Source organism: Drosophila simulans, chromosome 3L (assembly GCF_016746395.2).
Source record: "Drosophila simulans strain w501 chromosome 3L, Prin_Dsim_3.1, whole genome shotgun sequence".
NCBI classification, from domain to species: domain Eukaryota; kingdom Metazoa; phylum Arthropoda; class Insecta; order Diptera; family Drosophilidae; genus Drosophila; species Drosophila simulans.
In genome coordinates, this window is record NC_052522.2 from 16,213,905 (window position 1) to 16,229,434 (window position 15,530).

The 15,530-nt window shown below is 42.0% G+C and overlaps 2 protein-coding genes across 3 annotated transcripts in view; one reads left to right on the plus strand and one right to left on the minus strand.

Moving 5' to 3' along the window:
• The window catches only part of LOC6738334 (elongation factor-like GTPase 1), a 73,838-nt gene that overhangs the window by 48,356 nt on the left and 9,952 nt on the right, over window positions 1-15,530 (plus strand). For both annotated transcript variants that reach the window (XM_016171592.3, XM_044922806.1), the window contains exon 4: window positions 14,913-15,097. In XM_016171592.3, the coding sequence (XP_016032180.1) occupies window positions 14,913-15,097 (185 nt within the window). The remainder of the gene's footprint in view (window positions 1-14,912; window positions 15,098-15,530) is intronic.
• LOC6738336 (protein giant-lens) lies at window positions 15-13,094 on the minus strand. Its single transcript, XM_016169395.3, has 4 exons — window positions 12,082-13,094; window positions 1,478-2,031; window positions 1,209-1,380; window positions 15-1,140 (listed from the first exon to the last, which is right to left on the minus strand). The coding sequence occupies exons 1-4, from the start codon at window positions 12,475-12,477 to the stop codon at window positions 928-930; spliced, it is 1,335 nt and encodes a 444-aa protein (XP_016032182.1). The 5' UTR covers window positions 12,478-13,094; the 3' UTR covers window positions 15-927.

A 15,530-nucleotide genomic window follows, 5' to 3' on the forward strand; every position in this document is an offset into this window, starting at 1 on the left:
AACCTTCACAGACATTTGTTCATAAATTAATGTTTATTTTTGCCTTTTTACAAAGTGTTTAAACCGAAACATCGCCAAAATTCGTTGCTCGTTTTAAGATAAACAAAATCTTGTTGCTTAAATCGATGTACATATGCATAATTTAGTGGGAAGAGAAGGAGTCAAGGTGGTTATTATACGTTTAGTTAAAAGCCTTTGCGCAATTTCTAAATTAATTTCTAATTTCTTTGCTCAAATTCCGGTGAAGTGGCTTTGAAGGCGTCACAAAAATTGCACTAAAATAGCTGCCAGAGTTGCCACAGTTTCAAACTGCCTTCGCTATGAATTATTCAATAATGATACATCCTTATGTTAACTAAGTGCACCCCATCTGAACATTTGGCACATCCTGCTCTTTGACGTTTGCTGCGTTGCTCCACGTAATTTCCGTTTAAATTATAAACGAAACTGCTGTTTTCGTTAGACATATATTAAGATATATACAATTTATGCGGGTTAGATTACGAGTATAGTTTGTTGCTATATTACATTGTGGAAGGCATGTATGCCCTCCTTCGTTGCAGGTTTTGCTCTTGTTTTCATAAATATTCATTACAAATTATTTGTATAACAAACTGCGCACATATCGATGCTTAAAACTAATTAAATATTTATATCATACGTTTTATGACCAAAATTTGGTAGCAAAAGAAACACGCTCTCTCTGGAAAACTTGGAAAATGTTCTGTGTGGAAGTGCATTTTAAGTTCCTAGCTTGTATTTGTTCGTTTTTCCCTTCTCATTAGTTCATTAGTTGGTAACTTGGCGAGACTCAATTGGCTCAGTCGATATCTATATAGTAGCTGCTGCTCCTCCGCTCACTCTATCTTCCTTTACAAAGTGTATTCTATATATATTATGTGTGGAATGATCCCCTGGGCGATGCACTCAATCGTTGGCCATGCAGTAACCGGAATATGTTTGTATGTTGTCCTCCAGGAAACTCTCGCCGGCTATCACGCCGGATTGCGTGTGATGACTGGGGCAGCGGTGTCCTTTGGGGCACTGGCACAACGAGTTAATGTTGACCTCGTCCAGGAATTCCTGACGCTTTCGCACCGTGAACAATTTGCACGGTTGTTTTCGCTGACAACGAAGCCGCTGTATAAACGAAAAATGTACATATTATAGCCATGATTTTTAAAAGAAATATTCCATTTAAAACCCACCGTCAGGGGAGAGCAGGCGAAGAGATATCTGTAGCCCGGACTGCCATTGCCAATGGGCTCCCTCTTGGTCAGGTATGTCACCGAATTCCGGGGACACCGGCAGTGGACTATCTGCTCCGTCACATTTAACTCGGCTGCTGTTGTCAAAGTCCAAGTGTAGTCACGGAAATGTCTGGAAGAAAAGAAAAATATTTCAATTAGAAACCTGTACTTTAAACTTTGGTATCATATTCAAAGTATATAGTGTTAAGGATGTATATTTAACTTACTTGCAAACTGGCAACTTGTGCACCGGCTGGCACATTTTGTAGTGCCTAGTCTTATCGGCGATGGTGTGGCCATCTTCCACGCCCAAACTGCTGGGACAGCCGCCAATGAACGTGGTTGCTGGCTCTTTGGATCCCCGGTGCCCGGAGTGCCTCATGTGCGCCGATCCCCTGGGGAACTCATTATCCTGCACCTCCGCATAGGGCAGGGCGTCATTATAGTCCGGCGACTGGTCCAGATGATCCAAATCATCCTCGTAGACGGCGCCCAGCTTCTGCATTAGCTTCTTCATATGCAGACTTTCGAATTTCTTATCCTGGAATTCACCCAACAGCATTCGCTTGTGCTGCATCATCTTCTCCCTTTCGTAGTAGTTCCTGTACTTCAGGGAATCCACCGATCCCGAGGAGTGACTGTGATGATGGATGATCACGTTGTTGGGCATGCGATTTGATTCGGGACAACGACATTGTCGCTCGATCCACGGGGTTTCGTATAGATCGATCTTGGAGCAAACTGCATTCGGTGCACAGATGGGCAAATCCTCCTCAGAGTCCTTTAAAAGAAAATTATGGAAATCGGTTAGAAATATGTAGTTTAATTGGAGGAAACCTTAGCTATAAAGCAAGAATATACAATAAGGAATATAAATTGCCTTAAAGCGTAGCTAAAACACTTGAAAAATCAATGAAATTTAATATGTTTAGGAGTTGATTTTAGACCCAAAAAGCCTTTTATTATCCTCTTGATGCTCCGCTTGATTATTTGCCAAATTACCATATGATAAACAAACCATAAAGGCAACTTGCAGAGACTGGAATGCTTAGAACCCTTCGATAATAGAGGATTGTGTCAACACAATGATGGCAACTTGATTAACATAACTGAGACGACTAAAGTCGCTCCAAACTGGAGGATATCGTTGGTGTCTTGTTTGCTTGTTTGTTTGTTTGTTTGTTTGCTCGCCAACAAATACATTTCATTAATTGAATTCCCCAATACTCGTACCCAGAGTGGGAGTCCTAAAAAGTTGGGCTCTGTTGTGGCGTTTGCCCAAGTTGGGATCGGGATCCAATAAAAACTTATGCATTGTGTTGTGTCCTGGTCGTAACATAAAAACCAACAACTAGCAACCGATGGGTGCTTTTCGAGGATGCCACTCCAGAGCCTGATTCGTTCTATCATTCGATTTTATTGTTAGTGATGCTTGACAGTAAGAACAGCGACAACAACAACAGGTTTCCAATGAAATTATCGAAAGCAATCAATTTTTTAAGTGGAACTGTCGCGCACCTTGTGTTTTTTCTTCTTTTTATTCTTTGTTATCCCTTTTTGTCGAGGGTTTTCGCCTTTTGTTTGGTTTCAATTTCATTTCCCTCGCTCCACTATCTCTTTCCACTTTTTTCTTGATTTTTATTCAAATTATTTTTGGGTTTCTTCGGCTTGCACCTGCTGCTACCTGAGCTCTTTAGGGTCATTCCTTGAGGTCCTTCCTTTAGTTTTTTTTTTTTCGGTAGAGGAGCGCATACCGGAAGTCCGGAAGTGATTTAGTGCAACTGACGGAGGAAGTAAATAAGTGAGTGCACACGCACACTCGCACTCACACACTTAAACTGCAGCGTATTCAAAAAGGGAATAGCCGTGGACGAAGCGGAAGTGAGTCCCCGGAACAGGTTGCCTGACCTTTTACCTTTTTGCTCAATTGAACCGTAGTTCTCTATGACAATTCCCTGCTGTTCCTCCGTCTCGCTCTGCTCCGGATGTCGTCTGCCTGCCTTCCTTATACACTTTATTAGTTGTATTTACTTCCTGATTTTTTTATAATGCTGCTTCCGGAACTTCCTTTTTTCTACACTCGCTCCCCCGTTTCCCACGCATTTTTGACCCAGTTTCAAACGCAGCACCTGCCGAAGTCCTTAACCCTTTCGACCGGCGACGAGTTTGTCCTGCACTCTGATTATTCATATTTCAAGCAGAAGCTTCGGGCATTGCTGAGATTCTTTTTCGATTCCGAGGGGGGGAGCAGAGCTATGAGGCCATTGTCAATCCACCCCTGACAGGATATGCCAGAAGTGGAGTTCCAAGGGGGATCCGTTGAGTAAGCAGCGTGAGAAATTCTTTGAAATTCGAGCATGTTTATTGAGATTTCTTTCCCCCCATTCAGTGAATTTTTTCTCTCTGTTTTTCGTTTTTTGTTTTTGTCCTCATGTGTTGTTGTGTCGGGAAATGGCACTTCAAAGACATCACCGTTATTCGTATAAAATTTTACATATTGATAAGCAAATCACAGGGCAGGGGCAGCATATCAAAGAAGACATGCTTCATCGGCATTCCAATGCCATCAGCTCATCTCTGAGCAGCTCACAATAGGTGCACGCAGAAAAAATGTGATGCTGTTTAGGTTTAAATGGGATTTTAAAGCACCTGGCATTGGTACTAATTTGAGTGGGCTTTATATCTTTCCTGGCATGAATTTTAGCTCAGAAACTTTACTTAAATAATGTGACAAAGATGTACAAATCTAATCTATATATTTTTCCTGGAATTTGATAAATTTTGAATTGCCTCTACAATAGCTACATGATGCTACTCTTTTTTTTTTGGTGCACGAGTAGAATCAACTTGTAAACAAGACGAAAGTTTCTGTGCTGGCGAAGAAGCTGGAAGAGTAGTAAAAGTTTTGCCAAGCCAACACAAAACACAAAAAGCGAGGGAAAAAGCAAACACAAGAAAGGCGGCGAGAAGAGGGAGAGAAGGCAACCGGATTTCCGGTTTAGCAGCTCCCCAAAGAAGGTGGTGTGGCGGGGAGTTTGGGGTCCAAGCTGCTGCCACACTTTATAATTTGCTCGGTATCCATCAGCAGCACGCGTGTACCGCTCCCCGAGCAGTCAAACAATTAGCCTCGTGTGTCAAAGTGCAGTGCCAACGGAAGTTGAGAACGCGCCAAAGACAATGAAAGAGTTTTTCCTCTTTGCCCCCCCCTGGCTGGCCCCATTTCCCAAACCAACAGCTTTTTTTTTCCTCCAGCAGCTGGACGCATGCAACGTGATGCGGCAAGCATTGACAAACTTTTCTGACTTTTGATTTCAATGAAAGCCGCCTGCGAAAAAAGGGAACCCTTCTCCCATTCCATCTCTTTAATTGAATCAAATTAACCCCGCACACAACCTCCACCTCCAGAAGGGGGAGTGAAGGGGGGACTCCCCACAATGGAATTCTTGGAGCTACTTCTAGCGTCATTGCTGTCATGCCTCATGTGGCTGCCTGAATGCCGGGAATGCCATTCCACGCAGCGGAAGTGAGGTGTCTTCAGTTGCACGAGGCAGTGGTGCCAATTTGGAGGGACTTAGAGGGACTTAAATCGTTTCAGGAACGATCTTTGTAGAAGGTTCCTCTCTACCATTTATATATTGCCATAAATTGTGTTTTAAGAGCTCATGAATTTAATGGCACTTTAAAGGTAAAAGTGATTGGTATTTCTCGGGAAAACAAATGTACTAATGATAATGCCTCTTTTAATGTGATTGCTGAACTTAATGAATCCATATTTGATTCACCTGTGAACAGAAATGGCTGCATTCACAAGAACCTGACTATGACTTTGGCAAAATATCGAGAGAGCACCTGCTCTCGGCATTGTATTGCGCATTTTCGCCCCATCTGGTGTGCTATCAATAACAGCCTAACTAAAGGACAATCAATGACATAAATTTCCACACAACAAACGGAAAATGTCTGGGCTCTGTTTTCCCGGCGGCAGCGGCAACAGTTGGTTGAGTTTTTCCCCCGCCGCCCCGTAATTCATTCGTGCGTTTTTTTGGTTCCCATGAGGGCGTTGACGCACACACGACGATCAACGTCCGGGCCGGAGATTTTCCGATTTTTCCGATTTTCCAACCGTTAGACGAGACGGATGGATGGCAGCAGCCTGCCGCCTGCCACAAGTGTGTTTCCATCAGGTAGTCTCCGCTATATCCTATCCCCTGGTACCCTCTGTTATCTTTTGTCTGTGCGTTAATGATTTTTCTATACATTTCCTTTTCCACATTGTTTTTTTTCTACTTCCCCCGCCCCCTACCCGTACTCCTACTCGATTTTGGGTTATTCTTCTCTCTCGGTTTTATTTTTTGGGCTAGGGAATTATGCAATCTGGCGTCGTCATGTGGCCGAAGTAAGCGGAAGTATGCCGGCTCAGCATCGGTTTCCATCCCAGTTTCTGGTCAAGATATATATACATACATATATATTGCCTAAGTCAGTGTGTTTACACGAAAATTCAATTAAAATTGCTAGAAACGGAAGTGGAAGATGGGGCCGAAGAAGCGGAAGTAACACGGAAGTTGTTAGGTCACTATCTGTCTTCCGATTCCAAGACTGCGTCCGAGTTCGAGTCCCAGAGAATTCCAGTGAAAACTCTCAGGCCAGCGCGAGCTCTTAGAGAGATTCATCCCAAGCCGGAAGTAGAAAAGATTTGTGTACTGCCGGCTCTTCAAAAAAAATGCGATGAATTTATATATATAATAATACTTTGCTTTGCATAGGCAAGTCCAGGAATTGCCCGGGGCACGCAGACTGACCGTGCCACTTTTGCCTGCCTGTTTTTCTCTCGCTTTTTTTTCTGGACTGCCTTAACGGAAGCATGCCCCAACCGCAAACAAGCAGGGAAAAAACATTTTCATTCATAAAACAGCAGAAATTCCAAAAGGAAGCGGGCAAAAGCCAACAGACAACAGCAGAAAAATTATAAGAATGTTAAGCAAAGCGGTGATTAAAGAAGTGTAGATACTCTTACAGTTAATGGCAAACCATAAAATATTGAGAAATTCGTAGAAAACGGTATTCCCCAAATATTAACATTTCTAAAAATCAGAAATCAGTTTCATTGTAAAATTTATGAGATTATAGTAATTGGGAACAATATTTATGTGCCTTCCTGGCAAAGCTCATTGCAAAATAGGAATACCTCTGTTGTTTGTCAAGGATTGTTCAGGGTATAGCTGGGAAACTGGTTTCTCTGCGCGGGGCAGCCAATTGCAGCTGAAGCAGCAACAAACAACATCAGCAACTTCCCCTTTTTGTTGCTGCTTGATTTTTGCGTAGCTTGTTGATCGTCACAATTAATGAACGTCTACGCACACGGACATCCATCCACTAACCACATCCACATCCTCATCCACATTCACATCCCCATGCCCAATACCCATACCCAATACCCAACTCCATATACCCAATACCCGACCACAATCAGTCTCAGCTGCTGATGTTGCTGCTTTTGCTGTTGCTGTTGCTGCCACAACGGAACGGAAAAAAGTAATTCATTCATTCATTCATTCAGCAACAACGTGGCATAGTTGTTTGTGGCTTTTTTTTGCTGCGGCTTTCTGGCCATTGTAATTGTTGCCTTGGCCAAAAAGAAATAAGACAACCGCAAAATGTTGCCGACTATGTGGCGGGCTATAAACATGTTGCTGCTGCTGCTGCTACTTCAGATGTTGCTGCTGCAACTTGGTTGCCGCTGTGCTGTTGGCTCCTTTTACGCGCTTGCCGCCAAATAAATAAATCTTGACTACAATGCCGATGGCTCGCTGATGTTGCTGCGGCGATTTTTATGAATGAATGAATGGCCAGCTAGCTAAATGAAAAGTTGCCCGGCTTTTAGTGTAAACTGGCTTTAGCTGTTCGCATTTCTGTACACATACATGCTTTTTTTCGTGCAAAAAACGCGCGCAAAACGTCACCAAAACGCTTGAACTGTTTTTTTTTATTATTATTTTGCTCGTTTTGTCTGATAATTATGAGCAACTCGCAGTGCCACGCCCCATTGTTGCCTCCCACCCTGCCGCTGGTCGCTGTGTAAATACACCCAATACCCATTCCATCCAATTTGTTGTTTACTCGCCGTCTGCGCGCGTTTTTATGAATGAAATCGAGCAACAAAGATGGAGAGGAGCATTCGCCGCTGCTGGCCTTTGCTTATTTATAGTTAATTTATTTTTATTTTTTTTTGCCCCGCCATCGTTTTAGTTTTTTTGTTCGCTCTGCTTCTTGTTTTGATATTATTGTAAACAAATTGCGCCTTTGGGCACGTAATTAGCACACTTACACGATCGGAAAAGCCGGCAGTTAGCCACCGGGGAACTGGGAAATGGGAACGTGTCCATCAATAACTGTAACAAGGTCTTTTTCTCTATCTGTTTTCTTGGCCAACAAAAGCGGAAGTGTTCCAAGCCACATTTCCGCCTGGCCAGCGATAGAAAAGTGGCACAAAGCTAAAGCTTAGATACTCAAAACGAGAGATCTTATAAATCAACAATATCATGGAATTATACGTACATCAATGGATATCTGAACGAGATAGAAACATTTGTTTTGGCCTTATAGCTGAAAGAACTCATAAATTAGCCATATGACGAGATTATACTTATTGCTTTGGATATCTGGAGCAGATACAAAGCATTGTGTTTTGACCTCATATGCCTGACAAATAAATAATTGCGATTTTAGTTAGTAATTTCATGGAAAGTCCAATGGCCTTCGCCTACTTGGCTTTTTCAGGTGATTTTGAAAATTCGTACAGAATATAGTAATTTTGAAGCTAAATAGTAGAGTATCTTAAGCTTCGCCTGCGACTTGGATTGCTCGTTTTTTGTTAACTCATATGAGAAAATATATTTATATATATATATATATATATATAGTATCTATAAAAGTTGACTTGGCGCGCGCGCCAGCAACAAAGTATATATGGTAGAAGAGGAAGAAGTCGAGGGAAAAAAGTGGGCAAACTAGTTTTTTGGTATCCGAGCATCCGTTGGCTCAGGTTGTTGTAGTTGGGGGGCATTTTTCTCAATGGAGCTCTCGGAGATCGTAGACTTGGGCATTTTTTAGGTGAATAATTGCGGTATGCTGTTGGTTGCTTGGTTGCCTGCTGCTTGTTTTTTATGCAAATATTTTTTATATACGCGCCTATCTGCGTCTGCGGCATCCAGACACACTTAACCGATATATATCCATTGTTGCTTTTGATTTTGATTTTGCTTTTGCTGTTGTCATCGCCGTCTACTCTCTTTCAATATTTGCTTGTCTTATTTATGATTATTATTATTTTTTTGCCTTCGAATCGCATTGAATAATTTCTATATTTAGCATAACAAAAATTCCATGGCAGAGAAAAAAGCATAGATTGAATTTGTGAAAACATGATATGCGAAATCGAGGGAAGCGCGATTCGATTCGTTATGGGATTAAAGTGTTAGGCTTGGATTGTTCGAATGAAATTCATTTTAGAAGGGGTTTCGATTGTTTCTTTTACACATATTAAAAAAAAATACCTCACACAGAGTCTTCAAAGTCTAGTCATCAGGCAACTTAGACTTACAATATTTGAAGCATTACATTCATGAATTTTCACAACCGTCATAAATTTAGTCATCAGCCAATTAAGAAACATAGATATGATCTATTATTTCCACAGAAGGAAACCGATACTGTAGCAGGTCAGTGATTGATCAATTAGAAGGTTTCGTGGAAGTTCCCCAACAATCGTTGAAATTTCATTAAATTAACGATAGTTCCCAGCGTACAAATTCATTCACAAGAATATCTCATCACGAAAGAGAAAAACAGAAAAGTTCACTAGAAATCGAATGCTCAACGTCCATTGATGATTTCTGTGAATAAACTCATGAACATAAATTTACCAAAATCAGATCAACGATTCAAAAAACTTGTTTGAAGAAGGTTGAATTTAAAATTGTCATATCGTGTCAAACATATCGGATGTATCGATTAGCATAAAAATCCCATAAATAACCATTAGAGGTGTGGTCGAAATCAAAAATTTCTTAGATTTATGTAACCATGAATTTTCATAAATATTTATTGCGTGTTTCGGCACTATGCAAACGCACAATTGGCTGATTGTTTCTATGTTTGGATTGTAGCCTATAAAGCATTTTCACACCTGACTGCAGCAACCAGAACTTGGCTTGGTCAAATATCCAGAATGGCCGGAAGATATGTATGCTTGGTTTGTTTAAACATTTCTCAGTATATTGGAATTTGTGGCAGACTCTTTTGATATTCCATTTCCAATCCCCTTCCCCTTTGGATGTTTTCCCAACTCTTTGGCTTTTGGCCATGCCACGCGCACGCACATCGACTTGTTTAGGCCAAATATGCGTGGCTGATCTGTTTGTATATGGCCAACAAATTGCCCGATCTCTGTTGATGTTGCTGTAGATGCTGTTGTTGTTGTTGGCTTTATCCATTCATACATTTGGACGGTCTGTCGCTTTGGCATTCATTCATTCATAGATTGACTTGCCCAGCCAAGCGCGAAGTTGAAGTCGCTGACGTAGCATTTGCTGGCTGCTCTGCTCATCCAGCGTTTACGTTTTCATTCATTCACACACACGTGTACAGTGAGAGAAAATATGAACGAATGCGGTCATTGGATAATATAGTATATGCAAATGTTATGTGTTCGATGGATTGTATTCCAAGGTACGGTGTTATGTTTATATATGTCTATTTATGAGAACCCTAGTGCTTTATCGACTTAAAGTGAGGGTGAATACACTAAAGAACTTTGCTCAGTGTAGTCACTCACTCATGCACCACCGCATCGCGCCCCTGACTCCCCTCCATTTCACCCATTATACCACACCATACCATACCGTACCACCGTCATTATGACCATCATCATCGACTTCTCGTAGTCGTCGTGGTCGTATTTCATTCATGAATTTTCTTTCATTCAGGTCTTCCCCGTCTACCCGTCTCCCTCCCCCTGCTGTTGCCGTCTCCTTCTATCCTCGTCTCAGTCGTGGCTGTTGAAAACGTTTTTAAATACCGGAACTGAATGTTTAGCGCTTTTAAGCATGGGAACTTTTTGTTTTCTTCTATAAACTTTCCTCTCCCTCGCTCCCAGCCTCCTTCCTCCCTCCGTCTCTTTCCGTCCCCTGTGCCTGTCTCTTTCCATCTGGCTATTTGCCTCTCTTTCCGGCTGCTCATTCACAGCCTTTTGTGGATCTATTCCGTTGTGTTCTATTCTCTCCAATAAGGCGTTTTTATTGCAAGTTTCCAAACAACAGGAATTCTCTGCTCAATTTTTTGTTTGTCTATTTTAGGTGTTGTGTTGTGATGCTGCTTTGTTATGCTTTTTTTTTTATATGCGTTCCAAAATTTATTGCATGCATTCGGATTTCAAAATTTATGAACCAAGTCGAAGCATAACGCCTTGGCTTGAAACAAGGTTAAATGGTATTATCTACTTGGGTGAGAAGTTTAAGGATACGCTTGCCTTTTAATAAAGTTAAAAATTATACCATGATTATGTTCTGATTCTTATTACTTATGCTGATAGTAATTTCATTGGTAATTTCTTACCGATTATTACACACTTAGTTAGTGATCCTTCGCAAGGGTATTTCTAAGTCGAACCTTTTAGCTGCCCTGCCCCTTTTGCTGACTGTCAATATTTTGCTGTCAATATTTTGCTTTTGATCACTATTGGTCGATACTTCACGCCTCGGCCTCGTAGAAACATCAAGCAAGAATTCGATTTTCAGGGCGTGTTCTGTCGTATGACATTTGACATAATAGATATGCGATACATGATATATGACCGATCCAAGCCCCTCTCTTTCTCAATGGACACTTGATTTATGGCCAGATCGGGAGTGAGAACAATGGAACCGCGTTGACCTATGATCTAAATTCGCATTGTAGCGGATTTAAGGGGAAAGATAACGCCAAGAACTTTTTGGTGTACCGTGTGGCTTAGTCATGAATAGCCAGCATTGAACTCTTGACCCGACCGGCTAATTGGTTTTGGTATCGCTCATATCGTTCGGTTGTATGGCAATTGCGACTTTAATTGATCAAATGCGACAGATCAGTTGTTGTGTTGAGCTCTCCGGCTGCAAACAACTTTCATTTTTCATCTAGAGCGAGTGTGGCCGCTGCAATTAAATGTGCCATATGCGTGTGGTGATATATGGATAGTGGTTTTGTGGGTGTCAAGTGTAATGGCCATAGGGCGGCTGCTAAATATAGACAGAGTTTTCTGAACAAAAGCAAAAAAAAATATGTAAAAATAACGAACTAAAACTCGGACCCAGCCCAAAAAAGTTGCATTGCAAAACCTGCTGTGCAGAGAAAGAAATCGTCTTGCGATTGACATTTAAGATATATCTATGCTATAATACATTTGACTGATTAATTGATTAAGATACAAATCCCAAGATAAGAGACTCATTTGAGAGTTCTTTGATAAATTGGTATGGCGGACCGTTAGCCGCTCTGCTTTTCCGCCATTTGACTGAAATTATCTAATCGATCAATATTGTTTGCTGTGTAGATGCTGCTGTTGCCGTTGATACCGCTGGCGTGGGCATTTTACAAATGGCAACCAGTTGAACAGGTGTCTGCTGACGTTGTTGCCTGCATTATGCAACCTGCCATTGCCAGTTGTTGGTTTCATTGGTTTCATTGGTACCTTGTGTTTTATTTTTGCTTATTTCTACTTAGCCCCCCCCCGATCAATGCAAACATGCAATTAGCCAGGCTAATGAAATGAATTTAGTACTTGCTAGATACTCACCCCCACTTGGTAGAGGATGCGCACATCCCGATCGCCGTGCTTGCCGCCGTTGAGGCTGCGATGCTGCTGCTGTTTCTGCAACATTTGTCGCGCATGTCGCCGCGATTCGGCCAGATCCTTCTCCGCAGCCGCCGTGGAGGAAATGCTCACAACGGTCAGTTGCTCGGTGGCGGGCTTTACTGTACTGGTCGCCACTCCAGTGGCTGCCGCTGCTCCTGAAATATCTTTGGCATCGTAGACGACGGTGTACTGCAGACTCTTGTGCTTGTCCGCCGTGGATGTGGTCGGCGTAATCTCGAACACCTCGAGCGGCAGTCGCGTGCCGCCGACACCAACGGCAACGGCGGTCAGCAGCAACAGCAGCATGCACGGCAGCAACATCAATGTCGTTGGCATGATTTATGACTCTGACTCTGGCTGGATCTCTGGATGTTCGGGAATCTGGATCTGGATCTGGATGTGGATCTTGGTATCTTTCCGAATCTCCGCTGAGAGAGTTGTGCGTGCGGGTTGTTTTCTTGCGGTTTGTAATTGACACTCAATGAATTTTGTAATTGAATTCGAATCAAATCCAATCGAATCGAATCGAATCGAATCGAGTCGAATCAGTGTTCTCGCTCTATCTCACTCGCTCGCCCAGAACCCATGGCTTACATGCACACACACACTGGCAGAAACGAACTCTACAAATCAGGTTTCAAATCGAACGATCGATTGATTTGTGGCGAATGTCACTCGAAATTATTGGATATTTCATTCACTGCAATCGGTCGGTGGTCGGTAGTTTCTGTTTGCTATTTAGTAACTTAACACCCGCGACGTCGCTGTCTCCGGTGGCCTTTCGTCTCGTCTCGTTTCGTCTTTTCTTTTGCTCCTGGAACGTAGACCCAATGGTACCGATGCTATATTATATCGTAACGTATCGCCTCGGTTACGCTGCCCTCGCTATATGGTTGTTCGCTCGACCAACTCACTTTTCGAACTGATCAAACAGAAAATCCAAAAACGAACAGCGCGCGGCGAACGAGAGCCGTTGAAGCCGGCAGAGAAGTGCGCTGCTCGCGTCGCTGCCGGTATGTGCGTGTCTGTACACTGAGAGAAATTGATCGATTAAACAGTGAAAATTATAGTAATATAACAAAGAATCTTAATCTATTATTTTAAATTCAAGAAAATGCAATTTTTCATTATATTGATTGTATGAGAAGTTTTAAGTTTACACACATTATTATTCTTAAAAATGTGTAAAAAAAATAAATAGTAGTTTTCAATCAAATAAATATGTACATTAAACAAAAAATATTTCTATTCTATAACAAACATATAAATCATGAGTATTACGAAATCTCTAAAGTTTTCATTCGAATAGAGAAGTACGTATGTTTGTAGTATGTTACGAAAAATGTTATCTTTTCATATATTTGGTCAAACCATTTTGTTCTCAGTGCACTTTCGGCAGCGTTCGAACGTGAGAGAACACGAAAGAGAGTGGGCTGGATATGAATGAATGAACATGTTGTTGCTGCCTTTTTCCGCTGGTGGTTGCAGCATCCATTGCTGCTGCGCCTGTGTGCGTGCGCGCATCAGTGAGATGCATCTGTGACTCAGCGCGGCTGTATTGGTGAGAGCGAGCGGATGGCAAGGTGTCTCTGGCTCGCGTGCTTGGCTTAAAGCAATAGCAAAAGCAACAACGAAATAAAATACAACAAAATAACAAAAAAAATTAAAAGGGGGCTTCGCAGCCAAGCGGCTCTTGCCGCTTCCGTTGCATCCTTTCGGCCGTTTTTGCTGCCGCCGTGTTGTTTTTGTCATCTTTACTACGGCACCGGAAACTAATTCCTGCCTCAGCCACAACGACTTGGACTTGGGCCGCCGCCTCCTCCTGGCCTTCATCGTCCAACCTTCTCCCTCTGCCGTGGTTTCATGTTTGGGCCTTATTCTTGTAGCGCATGCCAAAAAAAGAACAACTGGGAAGAATCCCAGAATCTTTCCCCAAAAGAAAAGGATGATCGCGTTTAAAGTCGAAGCTTTAAATACCCTTCGGAAAAAGCTTTAGTGGTTAAGGTCTATAATATCGGCTAATAAACATCGAATAACCTTGGTAATTACAGATCATAAAGTTTAAACGGTTTTGGGTCTATCAATAATCTTTTATAGTTATACATGCTTGAGAGTTTAATGTTTTAAAATTTAATGTTTATTTAACACCAATTTTTATACTAATTTTTTTATGTTAAAGTAATGTATACCATTGTTTCCCGACAATGTTAAAACAAGATTTCGTATTTTTGGCTTACCTTTAATAACTTGGTTGTCAATTTGTGAGGTTTTCAAAAGTGTCTGTTTCATTATGCTCTTTTTTTGTTTGGGTTGTTCCTTTGGAGCCTTTCCATATTCCTCCAAAAAATGAGAATGCCCCAAGATAGTGTATATGGAGAGTACGAGAGAGACCTGGAAACGATCTTCATCTCCATCTTCAGCTTGGAAGTTCAAGCGAAAAACGCGCGAGGTTCGGCAGAAAGCCCGCCAATTTTATGGGCCAAACCCGATAAGATTTCATTTGTTTACGAGTTACCTTGAGACGCGCCAGAAACAACAACAATAACCAAAACAACAGCAACAACAACAACACAAGAACACAAGAAAGAGCTGGCGATATAGGAGCATTAAGCAGAACCGACAACTCCAACTGAAAGGCGGCCATTGTTAGTTGGAGGTGGTTTCCCTTTTCCCTTTTCCCTGTTCCATTTAACCTTTTCCAATTCGATTTCTAGCTAACGACCCAACCAACAGCTGATCAAAGAACGTATCTCTTTCGCTATCATTCGCAGGTAAAATGTACGCGGTAATTGGCCGGCGGCACGGCAAAATCCTCTCCGGCGATTTGACCCAGGGCAGCGGCAACTTCGCGGTCACCTGTCTGCTGCCGGTGATCGAGTCGTTCAACTTCGCCCAGGAGATGCGAAAGCAGACATCTGGCCTGGCCTGTCCCCAGCTCATGTTTAGCCACTGGGAGGTGAGTACCTACTGTACAGTAAAGCCTTTAGTTTGGGCCTTTTTTGTGATGTATACTTATAGAGGCAGTACTTCAAATGGTATTTAGATGATTGTACCTAAATCGAGCAACATGACTCCAACTGCTAATGAGTAATTTGAAAGATTACACTTTGATGCGTAACTCAGATAGCTTATGGACCTCGTTATATTTGCTAAGCACAGTTAGTCAGTGGGAAAACATTTAAATATTAACATAAAGTCATCAGATATCATAAAAAAGGAGTCAACAGTTATAAAGATTTAAGGATACATAGCAACGTTAGATCTTAGAGTGTTGTTTCTGTTATGGAATCCTTACTGTATCTGGCAGCTGTTGCTGCTCTGAGCCACTGATGGGGCACAAGTGCAGCGATTGTGTTCGACCATATGCCATGTGCGTGCCCACCCCGAAC

Coding starts and splice junctions, on each gene's coding strand:
- LOC6738336 (XM_016169395.3), bottom strand. CDS start 12,477: ATGCCAACGACATTGATGTTGCTGCCGTGCATGCTGCTGTTGCTGCTG. Junction 1,381..1,477: donor CACAAGTTGCCAGTTTGCAA/GTAAGTTAAATA, acceptor CTTTTCTTCCAG/ACATTTCCGTGACTACACTT. Junction 1,141..1,208: donor TCGCCTGCTCTCCCCTGACG/GTGGGTTTTAAA, acceptor TCGTTTATACAG/CGGCTTCGTTGTCAGCGAAA.